The sequence below is a fragment of the Culicoides brevitarsis genome, chromosome 1 (assembly GCF_036172545.1).
Source record: "Culicoides brevitarsis isolate CSIRO-B50_1 chromosome 1, AGI_CSIRO_Cbre_v1, whole genome shotgun sequence".
Classification (NCBI taxonomy): Eukaryota; Metazoa; Arthropoda; class Insecta; order Diptera; family Ceratopogonidae; genus Culicoides; species Culicoides brevitarsis.
Genome location: NC_087085.1, coordinates 14,375,762 through 14,400,069, shown reverse-complemented (window position 1 = coordinate 14,400,069; position 24,308 = coordinate 14,375,762). Strand labels below are relative to the sequence as shown.

General features: G+C 29.2%; 2 protein-coding genes across 2 annotated transcripts in view; both read right to left on the bottom strand.

The window, feature by feature from the left end:
- The window catches only part of LOC134831022 (exostosin-1), a 102,355-nt gene that overhangs the window by 42,219 nt on the left and 35,828 nt on the right, over nucleotides 1-24,308 (bottom strand). The window lies entirely within an intron of this gene.
- Nucleotides 3,666-7,589, bottom strand: LOC134833307 (zinc finger protein 629-like). The gene is made up of 2 exons (XM_063847589.1): nucleotides 5,491-7,589; nucleotides 3,666-5,420 (listed from the first exon to the last, which is right to left on the bottom strand). Exons 1-2 carry the CDS (start codon nucleotides 7,450-7,452, stop codon nucleotides 4,497-4,499), a joined length of 2,886 nt encoding a protein of 961 aa, XP_063703659.1. The 5' UTR covers nucleotides 7,453-7,589; the 3' UTR covers nucleotides 3,666-4,496.

Below are 24,308 nucleotides of genomic sequence, written 5' to 3'. Positions count from 1 at the left end.
GGCAAATACACAAAATCTCAAATAAATTATTATAAATTATTCAAAATATTTGCTCTCGTTAAATAACGGAACGGTCGCATCTACAATTTATGAATTTTCGGCATATAAAATGTGAAGCCACAGAAAAAAAATCAATCAATTCTAATCGGTGGTAATTATTCAGCCGCGTCCCTTTTGGACGTACATGCACAGCAGTTTTCGTGGTTAATCGATTTCAGTCTAACTGCGGTTCCATTGTTTCTACGTGGTGACAATTTGGTTTCATCATAAAACCAAAAATCAATCAAACAGACACACATCCTCGTTTGTGTACGTGAAAAACCGTTTAAAATAAAAATAATAAACAAAATCGCAGCCAATTATTTTTATTGGCACAGTCTGTCACAATACGAGACACTAGATAGCTAGAGATAGAGAGACGAAACCGAAAATGAATGAGTTGTTATTATGTTGTTGTCTGTGAATTGAAAATTAGGTGTTTGATTATAATTTTATTTTGTTTGTTTGTCGTTTTGCTTGATGCGTGCCGTTCATTGTGGTTGTTGTTTATAAATAAATGCACTACTATATTTATTTGCCATTTATTTAAAATAAGTGCGAAAAATTTTATTTTAATAGTTGATGATGGTCTGTTGAAGCTCGATGCTTTAAGAGCTCTTTAGAATGTTGCAAATTTTAAGTGCTCTTCAAAGAGGAATAAAATAAATTATTTTTTATGGTTTTTTTTTATTTATTCAAAGGTGTGTGGGAAATGCGCAATTCAACGCGAAAAATTATGAAAAAAAAAAATTTGGGTTCACAGACAGCACAGTTAAAAAAAAAATTATGGGCAGTTTCAACATTTTATTTTTTTTTATTTTTTTTTTTATTTTATTTTATTTTTTTATTTGAAAATATCAATAATTTTATTTAAATTTTTTCAATTGAGAGGATTTTATCCGAAAATTTTATTTTTGTTTTTTGTTCAACATACAGAAAAATTTAACTTTTTTTTAAAATTTTTATTTAGTAAAATTTAGGATTTTTGCAAAAAAAAATTTTTTTTTTAAAATAATTTTGGTCTAATTAAATTTTTAAAAATATTTTATTTTTTTTAAATAATTAATTTTGAATTGTAAATTTTAATATAATTTATTTTAAATTACTTTTATTAAATAAAAATCAAAAAAAAATAAAAATAAATTTAAACTATTTTTGAATAATTTTTTTTAATTATTAAAAATTGTTGAATAAAATTTAGAAAATATTTTAATAATTTTTAAAAAATATAAATTTATTATTCTTTAAAAAAAATTATAATTTCCAAAGATGATCAAATTTTTTCTTCTATAGTTAATTTTTCCATCCCTGACTTGCTCAAAAAATAACCACACACACACACTGCGAATTGCGACGCAAAAAAAAAATAATTTAACCTCTTATATTCTAATCCAGTCACTTTTTTATTTTAATCATGTTTCCTATTCAACGCATGCAATGAATACAAATGACCAAATGTTGTGTTTGTCTGTTAAATGCATAAAAATAACGCCAATGAAGAACATGAAGTACGAACTGCGTTCTTTTGTTTCAACAGTTTTTTAATAAAAAATTCCATTTGAGTCGCCATTTTTTCATGAATGGATACTGGAAGTTGTAAATAATGAAACATTACATAATATTTATCATTGTAGCTCCATAAAAAGAAAACAATCAACAAGAATCAAATACGAACGTGATTCCTTAAGAATTTCTGCAAAAAAAAAAAGTTACAAAGATTTTTTTCGGGAGTTTTTATTGTTTTTATGGTAATTTAATTGCCTTTAATGGCCAAATTATGTTAAAATAATTTTTTTTCGTACATGACTTTCTCATCTTTTTATGAAAAAAAACGCAAACAAAGTAAAAAATGTAGAAAAAGAGGAAATTTACTGAGAATTTATTGAATGACTTGACAACCACTCACTTGACTTGAGTCATAAATTTGTAAGGGAACGACAAAAAAAGGAGTAAGTAACATGCAGGAATTTTTTTACAAAAGGAAATTGAATTTTTGAATTACATTTCCCAAACGTTTTCTATTCAACATACACACTTTTCGTCGTCGTCATCGTCATCGTCGTCAAAACCACATGCAATGACACGGATATGGATATTTACAAAGAAAATATTTTGCTTACAAGACGTTTCTCGTCGATATGTTCGAGTTACCGCTGAATACAAAGGAGCACCTATGAAAGATGATGATAGTCTCGATACTCGAGATTATGTAAAAAAAATATTTTCGTGTCCTTGGTCGGATGCATAAAAAATATCGTCGTTACAAGCCATGAAGAGGATGAAAAAAATAAAAAACAGACACAAAAACACGCTTCACTGGTCTCACCTTGGTCGTCGTTTTCTTTGTCAGTCATTTTTTTGCGTCTCTTTTTACGACTTTTCACAACAAATTCATCATTCATATCCTCCGCAGGCAAAATTCTGCTGATACACTGGATATCACATGTCGGTCTTCTAGCAACTAGGACTTTATGATGACGAAAAAAAAATACGAAACCTAAGTAAATAGTCTTACTTTGATGAATGTCATAATACCGGAGGCATTTTCGCATATACACTCACTTGGTGCGGCAATAAAATGGAAACTTAAATAACAAACGAGAGAGAAAAAACACCCTAAAAGCAAAACGAGTGAATGATAAGCGGCGTCTTGAAATGTTGATGTGATTGATATTTGTTTTGTATTTATTTTAGATTGACGCATAATTTTTTTTTCTTGTGTTTTGTTTTAAGCAAGGGACAGAGATTTGTTTGTTTTTCAAGGGATTTGATTGAAAATTGTTAAAAAATATTTTTTTTTTGTGAAAGATGTCCTGATGGATAACATATCGAGTGAAATAGGGTAAAATATATAAAAGGTTTAATAAATAAAATAATTTAAAGGAAACACTTGAAATTTATCGAAAAATAAATTTTTATGGGCTCGGTTTTGAATAAATTACTGAAAAAATAAGATTAAAAAAAAATAAATTTAGAATAAAATTTGAATAAATTTTTGAGAAATAAATTTTAATTTTAAAATTTTTAATTTTAATTAAATAATTTAAATTTAAATAAATAATTAAAATTCATTAAAAATTGGTAAAAAATCACAAATTTCATGAAAAAATATTTGAATAAAATTTATTAAATATTTAAAAAAAATAAATCAAAACTTTATAATTAATTAAATTAAATTACTTTAAAATTTATTAAAAATTTTGAAAAAATTTAAAAAAAATTATTACCCATTTTCCAAAAATATTATTTTATGTAAATTGTTTGAAGTTCAAAATTTCTTTTAAAAAAAATTAAAACGCAACATTTTTTTTACGAAAAATCCTTTTATTTGTAAAAAAAAAAAGAAAAATTCATTCTTAAAAACTATTATGTTGTATAATTTGGCCAAAATTTAAGAAGTGCTCATATGATATAAGTTGATAAATATTAAAATGAAATTGAAAAAAAGCACAAATTTGCACACATTTGAAAAAAAAATCTTAAAAATTAATGCTAAAGTATAATATAATAATTATCATTAATTTTTTTATTTTTTATAAGTAATGTCTTTTATCATAGAAGGTATAAAAATACTTTTTTTTTCTTCCTTAATCCTAATCACTGATCATTTAAAATGCATCGTGTCTTATAAAAATATATGTAAGTCTTGTATTGCTTTCGTGTGAATTTTTTTTCTTCTTGCTTTTTTTTCCTTTTTTATTTTTTTTAAGTATCTGCTTGTCGAGTAACACTAAAACAAAAAACTTACTTTGAATTTAAATTAAATAAATGCGAATAATATTGAATACAATTAGAGTAGAAATATAGTATACTTGCGCGCGTCGTCTACGATCTTCGTGTTTTGTCGAAGTGACTGAGGTAAAAAAGTTATTTGAGGTAAAAAAAAATAATTAGAATAAAAGTGATAATTATTGGCAAGCTCAAGTTTGTTTGTTTTATGGAAGAATTTTTATCTGTGAGATTTTCTTCCGTTTTTTTTTAAATTAAAAATTTCACTTCAACATTTTTTTATTTTTTGAGAATGTGAGTACGAGGCATATTTGACGAAGATGCGTGACGACGTCTTGATAAAATATATTTTTAAAAACTAACGTATTTAATATCTTATAAGCTAAAAATCAGCATGAGATGCTGATGTAAGTCTAACTGTTGCATTTAGAGATATTTGATTTATCGAGTTGAAAGTCTATTTTATTTTCATTTTTAAATTTACGGCCTTTTTTGATCACTTTTTTTTTGCGAAAATCGATTCTTTTTTTTTTTTTTTTTTTGTAGAAAAATACATTTTTTTTTTTTTTTTTTTTTTGTATCACTTATCGTTTACATTTGTTCAATTTTTTCATACATTTAAACTTAAATGCAATTGGAATTACGAAAAAAAATTAATTTAATACAAAAAAAATATTTATGTGGAAAGAAAAAATTTCAATGCGTGAGGTAATTAAAAATCGTGAGATTTACAAAGTTTGTGACAATCCGTGTTTTTTGAAGCAGGTAAGAACGTGCTTGGAAATTGCGACCTTATTCTTGAATTCCTTGCCGCAATTGTCACAGTAGAGTGGGCTGCCATCAGTTACGTGGATTTTTACGTGTTTGTTGTAGTTGCTGGCATCGCTGAAGGACTTGTTGCACACGTTACACTTGTACGGCTTGTAACCCAGATGCCGATATGTGTGATTTCGGTATTGATCTTTGCGAGCGAAGCGTTTTTCGCAAATTTCACACTTGAAGGATCCATCAAATTCGGGATCTTGTTCCATTTTGTGACGAATCATGTGACGTTTCAAGTCAAAGGGACGCTCAAATGCCTTTTGACACACCGTGCAAACATTCGGCTTGGGAATTTCCGTTGGATTTGTGCCGTGACGACGTAAATGCTTGTGCAAATCACCGCTCGAGATGAATGCAAAGTCACATCCTTCATGGGAGCACTTGAAGGGACGAGCTCCGGTATGCGTGCGAATATGACGCGTCAAATCTCCGGTTGCTGTGAAGCCTCGTTGGCAGTACGGACAGATTTTGTCCTTTTTCTTGACATGCACGCGCATAATGTGCGGTCCAACGCTGTACCGTTTGGGGAATGTCGTACCGCAAATCGCACATCCGTACTTTTGTTCGCCATTTTCGACCAACGTCACGATTTGGCTCTCGTGGAATTCAATAACGTTACTATCCTCTTGCTTGGATTTGTTTTCCTGAATGGATTTTGAGAGTTCGAGCAACTCGTCAAACTTACCGGGCTCTTGTTGATTCTCTTTTGCCAAATATTCGATGAGGAAGGGATTATGGAGCGCAGCTGGACCATCAGTGTTGTTGTCATCAACAGCAAATGCGGGCAATTCAAGCTTAATTTGACGATCTTCCGTGAAAATTCGTTCAACCTTTCATTGGAAAAAATTCAAATTGAATGAATTTCACGTTTGAATCACGAAAAACGATTAAAAATCTTACCTTATTCTTCTTGCGGGGCTTTCCATCACTATCTTCGGTGGTTGTAGTTGACACCGATAAACGACGTTTCTTCTCAATGTGCTCCTTTTTGATCTTTTCCAACAGATTTAACTTTTTCTCGGGCTCTGGCGTGGATTTTGCAACTGGTTCTTGCACAACAGGAGCTTCCTTCTCCATTTCTTGTTGCAAAAACTTGCCAATATTCGTCAAATCTACGTTATGGAAGTTGACCAAGTGCTTCTTGTACCATCCCTCGTTCTTAAAAGCTGTCTTTTTCGGGCATTTCGGACATAAATACTCGACAGGCTTGAAATTCGACCCTGTTGTGTTCAAATTGTCATCTTTCAAGACAATTTCAAACAAAACATCGCCCTCTGTAGTTGTCTCAGCAGTACCAGTAGCAGCTTGTGTTGATGTTTGTGCTTCCTCAACCTCGGGAGTGCTTTCTTTTTCAGGTTCTGCCGCTGGCGACTCGATAATAAGAATGTTCTCGGTAGCACTTGTAGCTTCAACGACGATAGATTCCTCGAAATCTGTCACAACGGGCGTATCTTCCGTGATACTTGTGTCCTGAACTGGCGTTTCAACAGGTTTTTCAGCCGGAATCGCCTGTTTTGGAGTCACAACTTCCTTATCTTTCTTCGGAGGACGTCCCCGTTTCTTTTTTTGTGTCGTATCAACGGGCTTTTCCTTCACGGGTTTTGCTTTTTTGGGCGTTTCGGGATCAACGACGATCGTTTCGACGATAACTTGCGGCTTGGGACTCGCTTTTGGCTTTTCCGCAGCGATAATGGGATCAACGATGATCGTTTCGAGGACTTCGTGTTGTGATGCTTTGTGTTTGGCAGACAATGCGGGATGCAAGGGCGTCGGACAGAGACTTAGGGAGCGGAAAAACTCGGGAATATTTCGAGGAACGGCAGTTTCGTTGACGGTTGAGTTGTGTGGCGTCGAGTTACTGTCGTGCTCTTCGATGTTATTCTCGATGCCACTGTCACTGGTTGCTGGCGAGGGGGTTTTGTAGTCTTTGTCATCTTGGAGCAACAAGGCAGCTCCACCTTTTTCGATTTTGACAAAGTGTTGATTGATGTTTGTTTGACGAATTTCGCGTTTTGGCTTTTCTTTCGCACTTTTTTTATTTTTTTCCGCGGATTTTTCTTTTTTCATGTCACTCGCGATTTCAGGTTTTTTCGATTTTAAAGCGATTTTGATGTGAGTCAAGCTGGATTTTTGTTTCGATTCACTACGCACTCCGACATTATTTTTCAATGGATTATTTACGACGACGTTCCGTTTAACGGCACTTGTATTGGTAGTAACGTTACTCACACAATCTAATTTTTGTTGTGCTGCCGACGACGACTTGTGTTGTACGGAATTTCTGTCTGTCAAAATCTGCTTTGCTTGTGTAGGTGCGATAGAGACAGAAGCAGCGGTACTGGCTGCCATTGCGAGAGGGACACATTTCGCTTGTGTATCGGCGAAACTTACGCGATTTTTCGCTGGCGCAACCGGCATTTGCGGGCTTTTCTGAATGACCGTGACACTTTGTGGAATGTTTTGATCGATTTCCTGCTTAATTTGCACTTTTGGCGAGATAATAACGCTTTCCGTGCGTTGCGTCGTTGTCGCATTCGCTTGTTGTTGCAACGAATTCTCCTTTATTTCGACCGGGCCAACGTACAATGTTTGCACTTCGTCCTCGAATTGCACCGTAATCTCACTGAGGTCGAATTCGTCGCGCGTTTTGGGTCCCATTTGGGCGACTCCATACACGGGGAACCGGGCTTCCTCATTATTCAATGGAGTACGAGCGATTTTGATATTTCGTACGGCAGCTCCTTTGTTCTGCTGCTGCTGCTGGTGCAGATGTTGTGTCGTTTCTGTATTGACGCGTCGTACCTCTGTGTACTTGATGAAGCGAGATTTTATTTTCGGCTTTTGGGAAATTATCGTGTCCATTGTGAAAGAAACTCAAGTGATGCACAACGAAAAGCGCAGCCAGGGACCACGTTACACACAAAAATGCAAATAAATCCACGCAAAAATTAATTTAAAAAATTAATAAAAACTCAGACACTAAAATTCACTGTGTTCTTATGTTTTTGTATAACACGCTTTACTCGTGTTCGACAAAATTCTATGTGTGACAGAACAACTTCTTGTTATACGTTCTGTTATACGCGTTCATTTGTCAATTCAAAATGTACACAGCTGTCCGTTTGGAATATTCACCCCTCTTAATTTCACAATTTTTTGTTGTTTTTTTGCATTGAATGTTCTTTCCCGGTTGCAAAGCGACATGGGCAATCTCATTTAGCGCCACTTTTGTTATCAGCTATCACGCAGCTACCATTCAGTTATGAGCATTTGACTGCGCAGATGATCATTTTTCAGGCTTTTACTTTCTTTAGAATTAATATTGAGCACTTTTTATTTATTTTTTGACAAAAGCTGTCCTTTTTATTAATTTTTTTTTAATAAAAATTTCCTTTCACAACCAATTTTCGTTTAATTTTTGAATGAAAACGTGCTAATTATTCCTTTGTGTGTTTTTTAAATAATTTTTTCGCGCACATGAATGTCAATTTTTGTCATTAATTTAAATTTCTTTAATTATTTCCAGCAAAAAGGAACATTTAAAACACCAAAAAAATTCTTGTTGTCTCAAATATTGTTACAATAAGACTGGCGTACACTTCAATTTTTGTTGTGCATGCAATGAAATAAAATTCATTCACGATTCCCCCATACAGAAAAACTGTCTGTCTCGGTTGTATCTACGGAGGTACGTGCGTGTCGTCCATGTTATGTGTCATACACAAATGTTCTACACAATTATTCATTATTCCTGTTATTCTTTCTCCCTTCTTCCATTCATTCATTTACAAGTATTTGGACCAACACTCGCGCAAAACAAAATAAAATAAATAGAAAATGAATAAAGAACGCCATTCTTTCGTTTTTTTTTTAGAATACATTCAAACGTAGCAAAAAAAAAAAATAATAAAAAAAGAACCGTATCCTGTCTCGCTGATTGTACGGCATGTGCATGAATATTTTTAAATGAATATCGTCATGGTGGTCGGTATACAATATTTTTTTTTTGTGTTGCGTATCACAGAAAAAAAAATTCGCATCAAACTCTTATTAGCAGTTCGTCACATGTTTACAGTAATAATTAAAGTTCCGAAAAGAGAAAAAAAAATTCTTAGAAGGAACACGTTGGAGGCATTAAAACTGTATTACTGACGAAGCACACGTGCTTGTTTCGCTTATTTTGCTTTAAAGTTAGGCAAATAAAGCGAATATTAATATGAAAAGTTTATCAATATATCACACAACTATTTATGGAACAAGTTTCTCCTCTGCCTTGTCTCCCACATAAACACACGAGACGAGAAAAAAAAGAAGAATTTTTGGCCTAAATGAGTGTCGAAAATTGTTTCCTCCTCTAAAACTATTTATTTATCTACGAACAAATTAAAGGCGACAAAAAATAAAATTATTCCGAAACACACAAGCAAGCACAGTGTGGTTGTAATAAAAAAAAAAGTTAAGTTTTATGAGAGTTGTTTGGGAAAGAAGAGCTTTATATGCAGATTTTTGTCAGTTTTATAGCTCTATCGTGGGAGCAGTACGAGAAAAAAAAACGAAAAAGAGTTAAAAGTCGTAAAATGTATCTCATATTCACGTTTTTGCGCATCCCCAATAAAAATGTGGAGTACTTGTTATGTTTTTTTTTCAACAAAAAATTTTTTTTTAACAGGATTGATGCAAATATGAACATCATATGGCACATTTTTGCTTCCAGCGAGCTTTTAGTTCAACATCAACGCGTTTCGTTGCAACTTTTTTTTCGAGTGCAACCTCTTGACGATTTGAATTAAATTTCTCGTCCATGTCAATTAAAAAAAAAATGTTGTCCCGAAAATATGAGTTTCAAGTGAAATATTTTTTTTTAATAAATACTTGGAAAAACATTTTTTCGATATTCATGATGATACTTATCAATAACAAAAATTATTTGACGTGCTCCAACGAGTTGTTGATTAATTTTTGATAGTTGAGTACATACCTGAAATGACACAAAAAAATATAAAAATTAATTTTTAATTAAATGTTTAAATTTTAATTTAGTTTTAATAATTTTTTAAATAAATTTTTAATTAATTATTTTAATTAATTTTTTTAATAAATTTTTTAATAAGTTTTCAATTAATTTTTTTAATAAATTTTTAATAATTTTTTAATTAATTTGTTTAAATAAATTTTTAATCATTTTTTAATTAATTCTTTTAATAAATTTATTTTTTCAATATAATTTATGTTAACACTTTTTTTTATTTTCATCTTTTCATAAAAATTAATAAAGTATACTTTTTTTTTATTTTCATTAAAATTAATAAAATTTAGTTTAAATCAAATTTTTTTAATATTAAAAAAATTAAAATGAGTCAGCCTGGTTACTTGATGAAAAAAAAATTAAAAAAAAAAATGTTGTTTATTTGTAAAAGTTGAAGTCGAAATTGAACATAACCACAAACATTAAAAGTAATTTTCCAAAAATGCATTAGTAAATTTCTGACTGTCATGAAGAAACTTTTTCAACACAGACAAAAATTAAACGACAAAGTATTTCGTCCACTAATGTATTGAGTAACACATTTCCAACTATTTTTTTTTTAAATTTCTTTCGTGGTCGAATTTACACTGCTTGAGTGCTTTTTTAAATCGAATTGTTGTCCGTCACTGAAAAAAACTTTTGTGGGTTGACAAAAATTCAATAAATGGTATTTCCTTCTTGGAACAAAAATAAAATTATTTTTAAACCGCTTTTAAACTTTTAACCCATTTGTGTGACTTTTTCTTCTTTGGCTCACACGAGTTAAGTAATATCATTAGAGAGACGTGTGTCAATAATTGAGAAGAGACTTCGTGGAACTTCAATTTGAACAAATATTTTTTTCTATGATTTTTTTTCTCTATTCTTCTGCCTTTTATATATCGATAAAATACAAAAAAAACATAATCATCATGAGTGTTAGTCGAACTATCACTCCGAAAGACTGAAGTATAGAAGAAAAGTTTCAAAGCACATTTTTTCCATTTAAGTGAACAAATATTTGTAATCCATTTATAATGCAATTTTTATCAACATCTTCGTTTCCTTGCCTTGCCCGAGGATATTCGACGTCGTTTCAAAAGAACGTAGGGTGAAAAAAATCGCGACTCTTTTAAAATTTCGCTAATCTTCGAGACACTCTACTAAAGTACCTCAGACAGTTTCCTCCCCATTTTCATGCCTGTATTAGTGCACTTCGATGATAATAGCTCGAAAAAAAACCCGACTAAACAAACACTGCCTTCGCTCTTTTATCTGTCTGTTATCTCTCGGTGCGCGCCTAAACAAGAAAATTTTAACGAAAAAAAAAGTGCAGTCATTATGCAACTTTAGCGAGCAACTACAAACAGCAACTCGTGAATTATTCAATGAAAGCAGCGAATAAGGGAGAAATTAAGTAACAAAACCACTTACGACGCGACATGGATACAAAATGATTAAAGAACGATATTTACACAACAAAGTGGATTTGAAGGAGGTGTTGGATAAGTTGATTAGTAATGCACTTGCCAACAACGCAGAAGCCACACAACATAAATTTCTCTCTCAATTGATTTGCTGCTCTTTATCCATATTGATTTTCCATCAGAAGCAGGCCGGTAGACCATGAGAGATAGGATGTCATGCCCATATCACATTCCAGGAGGAAAAAATTGACTTTTTTTAAGGACTAAAAATATTTTTTTAGTTTTAAAATTTTATTTTTCGAAATATTTAAAAAAAAATAAATTAAGAAAATTTTTTATCTTAAAAAAAATTGGAAAAATTTTATTGAATTTAAATTAATTATTAATTTTTTTTTACTTTCTGAATCTTTTTGAATTGAAAAAAAAAATAACATGAAAAACTATTTATTTTATTTTTTTTTTTTCATCAAAACCTAAAATAAATTGAAACATTTACTTTTTGGACTTTCGTAAAACTCATTAAAATTAAAAAAATTTTCTCTTGAAAAAAATTCTATAAATAAATTAAATAAAAATTATAAAAAAATTTTTAAATTTAGAAAGTTAATTTAATTTAATTTTTAAAATTTAATTAATTAAATTTTAATTTAATTTTAAAATCAATAAATTTTTTAAATTTAGAAAAAAATTAGTGAATTGCCAAATTTTTTTTTTTTTTAAATAAAATTTGTAAGAATTTCTAAAATTAAATTTTATAAATTAAAATTAAATTCTAAATTTTTTTTTCTAAAAAAAACAGAAAATGATAAAAAGTTGGTGAAATTTCTTTAAAAAAATTTTTTAAAAATTAAAAAATAATTTTTTTCTTATAAAAAATTAAATAAAATTTATAAATGCATTAAAAAAGCAAATTTTGTCCCACTGGGATAATTGAAACACATGAAATTATAAAATTTATTCAGAATATTGATTGAACACACAAACGAGCCTAACATGCATAAAACCTAATCCTATTTATTTATTATTATAAAATTCATTTTCAAAGTATATCTTTTATTTTATTTGGAAAATGTGTTCATGCTATTCACAAGAATTTGATAAATAATTTTATATATTTTATTTTATTTCTTTCACATACAACCTCTCACATGGACGACGATACATCAACATGTTGTGGTATTTTTGGTATTTTATTCATGCTCTGCTTGTCTATTTTTTGATAAGCAATTGAACAATATTCGATATTTTACCACATTTCTCATGCATGGGCATATATTGGGCTCTTCACAAATTAATTTTCCCGTAAAAGGAGTGAAATTTGAATAAATATTTTAATATTATTTATCTAAACAAAGGATTCATGTTGCGGTGACTTGACTTTGAGCCTTTTGTGTCGCTTTTGTGATGAAAATTTCGGCAGAAAATTCAATCATTGTTACTTTTAATATAATTTTTCGTTTTTTTTTTTTGCGAAAATTTATTCCGTTGTGTATAATCATATCCTGTTATGATAAAAAATTATTCCGGTTTAACTTTATAATAAAAACATTTTCTTCCCTCTTCTTCGGCATATTTTGCACGAGCGAAAATCTGATTCCATCACAACAACAAAAAAATGTTGTTAAATAATTGAATTATATCACTTTCTTGACTTTTTGACATTTTGTTTTCCATTCAAATTATGCGGGGGATGACGAAGACGCCACCGACACGCAGAAGAAGAAGAAGCATCATCATCAGAAAAATGTACATCTCGGTATGTCATTCGAAAGGCACCCGGAGAAACAGACGAGAAAACGACCATTAAGCATCTGTTTTCGATAGTATCGCTCTCCTTTTTCTTGTAATGCGATGAGAAAGAAGTTTCTGTCGAACAATACGACATAATTTAATACATAAATTTTGTACACACAAGTCACTTTATATTATCTTCAATCCTTTTCACAATCCCTCAACATTTTTTTTCTCTTTTTTTTCATGAGATTTTATGAAGAATCTTATCTCGTTGAAGAGTGGCCCGATTTTAAATGGGTTTCTTAAATAATAACAATAAAATCAGTCCATGAAAAATTTGTTGTTTGATACAAAATAATAATAACAATAAAATATAGAAGAGAAAAAAATATAAAAATAACAAATTATGTAGATTTAGTTAAAGAAAGAAACGTAAAATATTGTCCTACATTAAATTCTTGACGGGCTGCTTATTTTTATGCGGATTGTGGCCTTAAGCTCGTCTACATTAACGTATTAGTAGCTCTTTCTGTCTTTATATCTTTCTTCTTTTTTAGAGAAAAGATAATCTTTCACATAGATTTTCTAGCGATTTTTGGTTTATTGAATGACAGAAAGGCTTTTAGAGACGATAAAAGTCACATATTCTCTCAAAGAGAAAATTTTCGTTCAATCTCATTAAAATCCACTTTTAATTGGTTTTTTGGCGAACATCATCAATCGTTCAAATTTCGGTTCTCATTTAAATTTAAACTGAAAATATCATGAAAGACGAACGAAAAACCACACAATTGTATTTTCCATCCCATCGCACAGCGCAGCGAAATGTAAAATAACAATTTCCGCGCTACCATTAATTTTGTCCGTTTGTCAATTTTGTCAATTTCAGGACCAATCACAAATTCAAATTGTGTAATTTGGCCATGATATTAATGACATTCAAATGCTTTAATGGAAAATTGTTCCAAAAGACGATAATTATTGCTCATTCATAGAAAATTCGAGTTCTTCGTCTTTTTTAATCAAATTGATATTCTCATGTGAATCCGTTTCCAAGTATAGTCCACAATAATAACATGCATGTCAAAGTCTACTAGTTCCTGCATGAAAATTCAACAAAATAAACACAAATTAAGCCTAGAGACACACGAGAGGAAGAGAACCAAATAACTAAAACATACGGTTTGTGTGGTGTAAGCGTACAAATTTTCCGAACGAAAAATAAATGATAAATGAAATTAATAGGATTTGTGTCTGTTCATATCGTAGAATTGTAGTGTAATTGAATTAGATGAATATTTAAATAGGATTTTGTGACCCCAAGACTATGGAATCGGTGCATGGAGTAATGACATGGAAAGCAGAAATGTCTGTCAATTAGCGCCATTTAGTCGATTGATATTAGAATTTAGTGAATAATATATTTTTGAATTTTGCTAATCCTTTAATGATTTTAATAAAAATATTAATTTTAAAAAAATAAAAATTTAAAAATAAAATATATAAATAATTAAAAGAAAATAAATTAATTTAATTTATTAATTAAACTAATCGTAAAAATATTTTTTTTACATTTTTTATATGACCCGAAAAATTTTAATAAATTTTTTTTTTTTAAATTAAAGTAAAAAACAATTTATTAAAAATAATTAATGTTATAAAATTAATAATTAAGTTAATAAAATCAATGAAATTAAATTAAATTAAAATTAAAATTAAAAAAATAAATTAAAATAAAAAAAAAAAAATTTACATTTTTGGAATTTTTTAATAAATAAAATTAAAAATTTATATTTTTAAGGTTTTTACCAAATTAATTTTTTAAATATTTAAATAACAATTCCTCAATAAAAATTTATTTAAATTAATTAAATTAAATTAATAAATTAATTAAAAAATTAAATTTGGCATATTTTAATTATATTTTCTTCGATTTTCTTTAAAAAATTAAAATAACAGAAATTTATTTGTAAAAAAAAAATTTTTTTTTTAAATTTATAATGAAAGAATGCGAAAAAGTCAAATAATTATTTTTAATCGCGTAATAAGTTTAACGATAAAAAACTCGCTTAAATAAAATGACTGATACACAAATTTCCTCTGATCTTCTAAAGAAAAAGGCATCTCCATCAAAATAACACAAAATTCGTTCATCCCACGAATATCCCGAGGGTAACACGAACAAAACTAAAAATCAAAAATTTAGTTTTTCACATTCAACAAAGGTAAAAAAAAATTGTGTTTGACTTCATCATCAACATCATCGTCATCACTAACGTGTTCCAAGTCCCTCATGTAAAAACAACTATTTGAATGCTTTTAATGATAAGAGAATTTGAATTATTTTTTTTTTATTTTTTGTGTAAACATTCATTTTGTTTGTAGGAACAAACATCCCCTCAGCATATGTTAAAAACCATTTTTGAACCAAATTTTGCAACAAATTGAAAAACTACACAAAGCTCTTCTTCTCTTTTTTTCGTGTGTGTGTATAAATGTCAGGCGATTACAAAAGCACACACACGAGCAACAAACAGTTAAAATGGAACATTTTTAGCTGTGGATCACCTCTTGGGACGACACAAGATAGATTTTTTTTGTTATTCTTCTTTTTTTCCCGAAGAATGAAACATTAGAACGTTGATTCAATTCACGGGATTTTTTTTTTCGCTGAAGTGCAGTGACACAAAAGAGAAAATTAGGTTACTTTTTTTCTCAAAAGAACACGAAAAAAAATACAAATTGACTGATAATTTCCATCCATGTCAACGCTGAGTTGTTGGTAGTTACGATGACGATGTTCGAAAGTTCGCTCATGGCGAAAAGTGGAAATGACATACGTTAATTTGCTGCTTTTACACTTGATAATATTAAACTTTTTACTCTCGTTGCGCGTTGCTTCGATACGAGAGAAACAAAAGCCGTCACACGAAATTTAGTTAGTCGGCACATAATTGAATTTTTCAAAGCAAATGTTTTAGTGCACGATGTGTTGCGCGTCTCCCGCCCTTTTCATGTTGCGTTTCGAAGGTGATGTGATGCAACAAGGGAAAATTTTTGCATGTCAGATGACGTCGACGACGACGACGACGGATGCTCTGTATAAAATTGCATTTACTCATCATGCATTCGGAGAACAAATGTGAGTGTCAATGAGACTTTATCTCAGGCACAGAGACAACCCCCGGTGTGAGGCTGACAAATGGCATATAGTTGCGATAAAATTAATGTCTCGATGCGTGTGTGTGTGTCGTCGGTAGGTAAAGAATAAACTCATTTAGAATATTTTCCCCAAAGCATATATCGCTCATCTCTCACTCAAAAAGTTTATGAATATCCTGTGAATGTGAATAGCTTTTTAGCTTGATGATGATTTATTACATTTCATCTATTCGCAGGGAATGTGTGATCTAACAATTTCATGTACACATAATAAAAACAATAATCATCATAAGATGAACAGTAAGAGACAATTTTTAGTGCATTTCAGCAGAAAATATTTCGTAAAAATTTTTTAATTTTTTTTCATTCCTTTTGGAAAATCGCACAAAAGATTTATAAAAAAATTTTAACTGTCAAAAAAAATTTTATTTAGTCATTTTTAGACAGAAAATTATTTTTCTTGGGATCAAAATTTATTTATTTTTATTTTAAATTTATGTATTTCAATTTATTTTGATTTACATTGCTTTAATTTAATTTGTCTTAAAATTTCCAAATTTAAAATTTATATTTTGGGTATATAAATACTTAAAATTAAATTTTTAAAAATCAATAAAATTTGCTCAAAAATTTAATGTGTATCTATTTTTTAAATAAAAAATTAAAATATCTTAAAAAATTTAAAAAAAAATAATTTAACATTTAAATAATTAATTATGAATTTAATTAAAAAAATTTAAATAATAAAATTTAAAAATATTTTAAATATTTTATATAAACTCAAATATTTTTTTTTGTATAAAATAAATTTAAAGCAAATTATTTTAAAAATATCGAAATAATTTTGATTTTTTTTTAAATAAAACAAAAATAAATACGCTCATATAAAACTTTTCCACAAGAACATTCTCCTTGGAAAATTCTCAAATGAACCGAAATAAGTAACGATTCATCACAATCATTATCACACGCATTTTACCGCTCCTTCAGGCACTTAACTTCTAACGACATTACCACCGCACACCGAATAGACATTGTAAAATACCGTAAAATGCTTAATTTATTATCACTTCATTTAACTTTGAATGTCTTTAAGACAAAATATCTTTGAATTCAGCACTTGGAGTGCAAATCAAAGTAAATTCAATTCAACCATTAATTTTAATTAAAAATCCCTCTTTTTGACGTCTTCATTTCTAAGATTTTTTTTATTGCTTGCCAGATTTTTCCTTTTATTTTATTTTATTTTTTCATCGTGTTGGTACGTTGAATTTGAGCTTCAAATTTAATTTGAGCACCTAATTTTCACAGAAAACACGTCGTCGCACACACAAACACAAATAATAAAAATCTTTTGAATTATATGGTGTACTTAATCGCAAACACTTGGGAAATGAGATTTTTTTTCATTTCATTTCTTTTCTTATCGCATTTTTTTTCGTCTTCTTGCTCTTATAACCCTTATCATTTCACCTTGATTTGCAGGAATCTCACTGAATGACGACGACGAGATGAAAGGCATTCTTTTCTATTTTTTTCTTTTATTATTTCACGAACTCTCGCCTCGTTCCCTCAGGATGCACAGAAACGAGGAGAATTTTTCGTGTCAGTTGTTGTTATATTAATAATGATGATGTCATGTTTCATCTGTTTTCCTTTTTTTATTTCGTGAAAAAATAAAAAGTTTGTACCGTATAAGTCATTTGAGTCATAAATTTTCCTTTTTTTTTATCTATTCTATTACAATCTTGCTCTTTGCTGCCTTACAAAGGGCAAGAGATAATCTGCTATATCATTGTCTTTTTATAGAACCACCTCTGGTAGCAAAAAAAAAAATAATAATGTCCGAAGCAATATATTAGAAAAGGTGTTTTTTTTCTGCGTTTCGTGTTCGAGCAGAAAATTGAAGCGTAAACAAAATCATGTCACTAATCCGATATTTTGCTGTAAGTATGTATCTTTTTTTTTTACTTTCGTCTGTCGGTCGAATTTTCCTTTGTCATCAATTTCGATGCGAAGTCTGCTGATTTTTTTTTTGTTCATGCCGAAACATAATCACTGCCTTGAATTTATTACGAATGCGTGACCTTGTCGAAAAAGAGAGAAAATTTTCATGGGAATAGGTTCCCGGAATTTTTCTTGTTTTTTTTTCTCGTTAACTAAATATCATATAGGATGATGACCCCACAACCACGTTCTCATAAATATTCAAAAAGGTAAAAAATGTCAGTCTCGATTACGAAGGAATGGCCAGAAATGAAAGAATCCGGATTTTGTGCCATGTGTAAATGGTCCTTTTGAACGTACATAAATAAAATATTAAAGGTATTTTACTTAGATTTGGGTCGTCTTAGGTCTGCTTAAGCATATTTTCATGAGAATTTGGGCCAAGTCGATCAGCTTGTGGTTTTTATGTCGAATATCCACTTATTACAGGTATTTTTCTTGCCACTTTTTGTTGTTGTACCTCTGATGATGACAAAAATATGTTGTCGTTAAATGCAGCAACAGCACAAACAACATCCAATCATCAAGTTCCACACTCGCACACAACGTGGGGTAGAACAAACAGCAAAACGAATATGTATATGTTTACAAATTGATTGAGATTTTAAATTTGGTGGCATAGCATGTGCAATTTTTGCACACATACACCTCCTGCGGATTAAAAAAGGGTTAATTTAACTCCATTTCTTGCACTTCGACGCCAAATGGATCTTTTATGCTTACAACGAGGATTTGGCAGCTCCTGATTCTTCTATCAAATCATCGAGACTGTTAAAGAACTCAATAACCTTATTCAGGTTGCTTTCAATGATTTGGTTAGACCTCAAGAAGTGTTCACCGAACAACTTCATTTGCAATAAGACCGCTGGAAAGTCACTGAGGATATTTCTGGATGTCTCAATTAAGGTTTATTTTGTCTCTCATTTTGAAAAGAGTTAATTATTTCCTATAAACCCTTGATGGATATGATTAGTCAGTTACAAGTCCTTTGGAGTTGATCATTTATTGTATAGTCCTGGTTGAAAAAGTCTAATTGAGATGTTATTTTAAAAGAGGTTAATGTAATTCTTTAAGCCCTTGAATAAACAATTTAACCTCCTTTGGAGTTGATCATCTACAGCTCAAAAAGTCTAAGGATGTTGTTTTAGCCCCTTAAGATGTTAAATTAGCTCCTTGAGAAATTAATTTAATCCCTTCTGATGATAAAAAGTATCAGAAGGGATTAAAATAATTTCTCAATGAATTGAATGAACTTATCAAGGGGTTAAAAAACATCTTAAGGAATTAATTTAACCTCTTACGGGATTAGAATAATCTCTAAGAGGTTAAATTAACCTCCTGAAAGGTTTATTTTTTTAGGGCTGTAGATGATCAACTCCATTGGATGTAAAATTGCTCCTTCAAGAGCTTAATGAATTAAATTTACCTCTTTCTCCAAATTAAGAGATCAAAATAACCCCTTAAGGAATTAAAATCACTCCTTTTCAATCCGTAGGACTCACAGTCATGATTGTAGTTGCCTTTTATGCAACTCTGCGAAAAAGAGTAGCATGTTGAAATATTGAATTTTCAATCAACAGAATTTGTTGCTTATGTATCGTTTTCGACAAAATATGTTATACTATATGCATATAGGTATGTGTGATGTTTCAAAAACATTGGCATGTCTCGATTATGCACATTTTATGACATGCTCCTGCCATGCCTCGCCTGCCTTCACAAGAGAGGAAATAAATTATACGGACGATCTATTCCGTGATATTTTGATGAGGTTTTCTGCGTGTCCCGCGATAGTAAAAATGATTTTTAACCACGCAAAAGATCGCTCATTGTCATCGAAAGGAAATTCATTCATTTTAATCATTTTGCCATTATGTTTGCGACACAACCTGTTCCAAAGTTGGACATGCGATGATTTCAATTCGGCTTTGAATTGGCACCAAAAGTGTATTTTTTGATGATAATTTTGGCATGTCGTGTAATACAAAGCGAAATTTATTGTAGAGTATTTTGCGAAAAAAGTAAAGTTTTCCATGCAAAAATATTGTTTATGGGGAAATTTGTTCCATATCGATACCTTGTTTTTTTTCTGTTGTTGTGTTTCATTCCATGTCTAGCAACTTCATAAATAAAATAACAGCTATAATGAGGAAAAACGGGTTAAAGAGAGAGAGGGAAACGTTTGTTGGAAAATTGAAACAAAAGTCTGGGGCTGGGTAACAAGTTATAGATTTGTTGCATTATTTACACAAACACAGAGTTTATTGATTCGTTGATACAATCTACGTGTAACTTTTGTTTATATGACTTGCTTTTTGCGTATGGGTTTCCGTTTTTTGTTCCAGCAAGTGACATCTGATGAAAGAACACACAAAACATTCGTCGTTCAATGAAATGGTCGACCGACATTGACTTTTGTTGCTTGTTTGTTTGTAATAAAATATATTTTGTGATAACTACACGTTGTTATGGCCCATCGATCCACAGTAAATTATTAGATTTCATTTCATTTTTTATTTTCACACATGTTTGCTATTTCTAATTTTATAACAAAAGAGAAAATTATTCGTGCCCTAGTTCGCGCCTCGTAATCTCTACGTGCACCGAACACATTATCGGATCGTTAGGCATTCCAATTCCAAACAAAATACAAAACTTTTCAAAGATTGAAAACGAATATTAACGCACACACACACAAAATTCATGACTAATTAACAATAATATACTTGAATCAATATTTACTTAAATTTAATTGTGTGTGTCTCGTTTTCGTCGTTTGTGAGAAGGAAAGAGGAGGAAGACGACGAGAGATGCTTAATCTGCGTTTATGAATCGGAATTATGTTCATAAATATGAGAATAAACGGCTTGTAATTATTATTCAGATTTGCACACGTGTTCATATAAAACAAATTATACGCACAGCAACGTTGAAGTGTTCGATACTTTATGAAATTTTTCTTTGTGAAAATTATTTTTTTTTTAACTCATAAGAAAAAAATTAAAAAAAATGCAAAATATTACAAAAATATTAATATTATAATTTAAAAATAAATAATATAAAAATATTTTTATTTTTAAAAAATTATAAATTTTCATAAAAAATATAATTTTATTCGTTAAAAATTATTTTTTTTTTTTCTGAAAAATTAAATTGAATTTTAAGATATTAAAAAAAATTAATTAAATTAAAAATAATAAAAAAAAAATAAATTGGTATATTTTTGGCTTGATTTTCGGTTTTTTATTTTATTTTCTTTTTTTGTTAAAATCAACATAGTCATCGATTTTTAATTTTAATAAAAAAATATAAATGTTAGGTAATTAATTTAAATTTTAATTTTTTAAATTTATTTTATTTTTAAATAATTAATTTATTTTAATTTTAAAATTTATATATTTTAGTATGTACTCAAAAATCGACATTTAAAAAAATAATTAATTTTATTATTCAAAAAAAAATATTCAATTTATTTTTAAATTATTGTTATTTTAATTTTTAAAACTTTTATTTATCAATTAATTTTTTTTTATTTTTTCAGCGAAACAAGAATTTTTCACAAAGCCTAATAATGTTTAATGCAATAAATTAAATAGTTTAAAGGTACGCATGTTTTTGTACAAAATTTCATTTAATAATCTTTTACCCGTGAAACTTATAACGAAGGATGAATAGAATATTTTCGCTTCAGGGGTAGCAAAAGAGAGAGAGTAAAATTAACGTATAATTATCATTAATCAATTTTGACAAGCTTATGCAAAATTTTCTCTGCTGTTGATGAAAACTAAAGCACTTTATTTATTTTAAAACATATCAATAGTTTTTTTTTCACCCCCTCCTCACGTTTCAAAGCGCGTCATCTGTTTCTTTCCACTCGAACACTTTGCGAAAATCAAACGAAGGTATGAACGCGTCGATTCTCCTAATTAGTATTTAACTAAATAAATAAATAAAATTTACGGTATGGGCGTTCTTGTCATTTAATATTAATTCGTTTCAGTGGTAACGGATGATAATGTTGGTAATTTATCACAATATCTGTGTCAAGGCATGCTGCTAAGACGACACATGTGCGAAAACTTTGATTCCTCTTGAGAATTTTTCTAGTTTGTAATTTTTTATTTTCTATTTTAGAGAAAAGCTTTCACGATCATTAGCTTTGATGTTTTGTACGATAAAAAATTAATAAAAAAAATTAATGGAAAAAAATAATTAAATTTTAAGTCCTGTGCATGCGCGCAAGATGATCATCATCATCACTAATTACTTTTCTTCTCTTTTGTATTAACGTGAGGTGCTCCTTTTGTGTGATGTGCCACGATAAAAGAGACATCTGATTCAATATTGATACAGACATGCCGAAGGACAGAGGAAAAACTTATAAAAGTTATTTATATTGCTCGACTGATGCACACGGATGTAAGTAAATTGCGAGTAGTTGCAAACACGAGATAACCTAATAAAAATGGAAGGAAGTGCATTACTAAATAATAAAATATGAATGAAAAGTTAGGTGTCTCCTTTTGCGTTTCCTTTTCTTCTGCTTGCGAGAAGGTTTGACGGTAAAACTTTATTTTTTTGCGACGACTCCTTTTTCCAATTTTCTCCTGTCATCCATTCTGCTCGTTTTTCGCAAGAAATCAAATGAATGAAATACGAATAAATTTCTTTCGAAGATGCAAAGTAATAATAAAAAATTTGTATGTAAAAGGAAGTTGGATATTGATTTTTGTCGTAGTTTATTGATACTTTAGGCATTCAATCTGGTTACATCTTGCTTCCAGCTGGAGAACGTGATGCAATATTATTTCATTTTGAATTCGTTCGAAAATTCATTCCATTCGATATCATACGACAATAATAATAACAATAATATTTTTGTAGTAAAATGCAGCTTCGCATAAAGAGAAAATATTATTGCGAGAATTATTCATGTCGAGGAACTTTATCGCAAGAAAAATATAAAACGTAACGATTATTTGTTTTATGTCTACTCTTGGATCTCGGAATTGCAATGAATATTTAATTTCTTCCCAACGAAGAATAATATTTTTCTAGAATAAATCGCTCTTGCAAGATAATCAATTGCATTCAAGATGCAGCTGAAGTAAATAAAAGCGGGCAGTTTTAGTCTTAAATCACCCAAACTTGTTAAAAATTATTGATTTTATCCAATTTTTACAAAAAAAAAATATTTTTAAAAGTTCTAAAGTAACTTTTTTTAAGCATCTATTTATTTAAAAAAATAAAAACTTAATAAAGAGGAATATTGGAAATCAATGACGTCGATAATTGAGTATCGAATAGTATAAAAATGTTAAATTTTTTATCAGAATTTATTTCTTTTTGTGCAAAGAAAGAAATATTGTTTTTGAAAATTCAACAGAAATGAAAACAGCTTTCAACAGCTGAAAATTTTCATAACTAAAAAAATATAAATTAACTTTTGAATTGGTTTAAAAAAAAATCTTGAAATTATGTTTTGAAATTTTAATTAGATAATAAATTTTTAATTAATTTTTAAATTCAAATTAATTTTTTTTTGTTATAAGTTTGGTAAAAATATACTGAAAATTAATAATTTCCTTTCTTTTTATTTTTTTTTAAATTTCAAAAAAATTAGGAAGGAACAAATCGTTAAATTTTTTCCTATTTTCGAATATTTTATTATCTTAAATATCAAAATTGATGACATTTTGATAAATTTTCTAAAAAATAAATAATGAATAATCGAAAAATGATAAAAAAAAATGTGAAAAATTATTTGTTTATTAAAAATTAAAAATAAATTTAATTGAGGATGAATTTACTAATTTATTATTTAAAAAATTATTTCTATTTAATTTTTTTTTTCATTAAAGTCTTTACTTATTTCTATCAAAATACATTTAATGTTATTTAAAAATTTCAAAAAATTAAAAACAAGTTCAACCCAAAAATCTAAAAAACAACTAAAAAATCGATTCTCGTTGATGATCTTAATTGTTCTTTCATCTTAAGAAACAAATCGAGTAAAGATCTCAAAAACATATTATTATCCATAATTCTTGTTATTCTTGTACTCATTTCATGTAAATGTAAAATTTGCAAATTTTGATACAAATTCCCTTCACAAAGTTACGCCAAACAACAACAACAGCTCTCTTATTCTTCGCAAACATAATGAATGGCACTGGCATGAATTGCTCAAATTAAATGATTTTAATCCTCTAACACCCTTTAATGTACATTATGGCATTGAAAACAAACACGAGAACGAGAGACAGAGGTTAGGTTGACTGATTGTCAGAGACTTTTCGAAAAGCTGAACCTGAAAATGGTGCTGAAATTTATATATTATTTTATAAAATCCAAACAGACGCACACAAAGAATGTTTATTAAA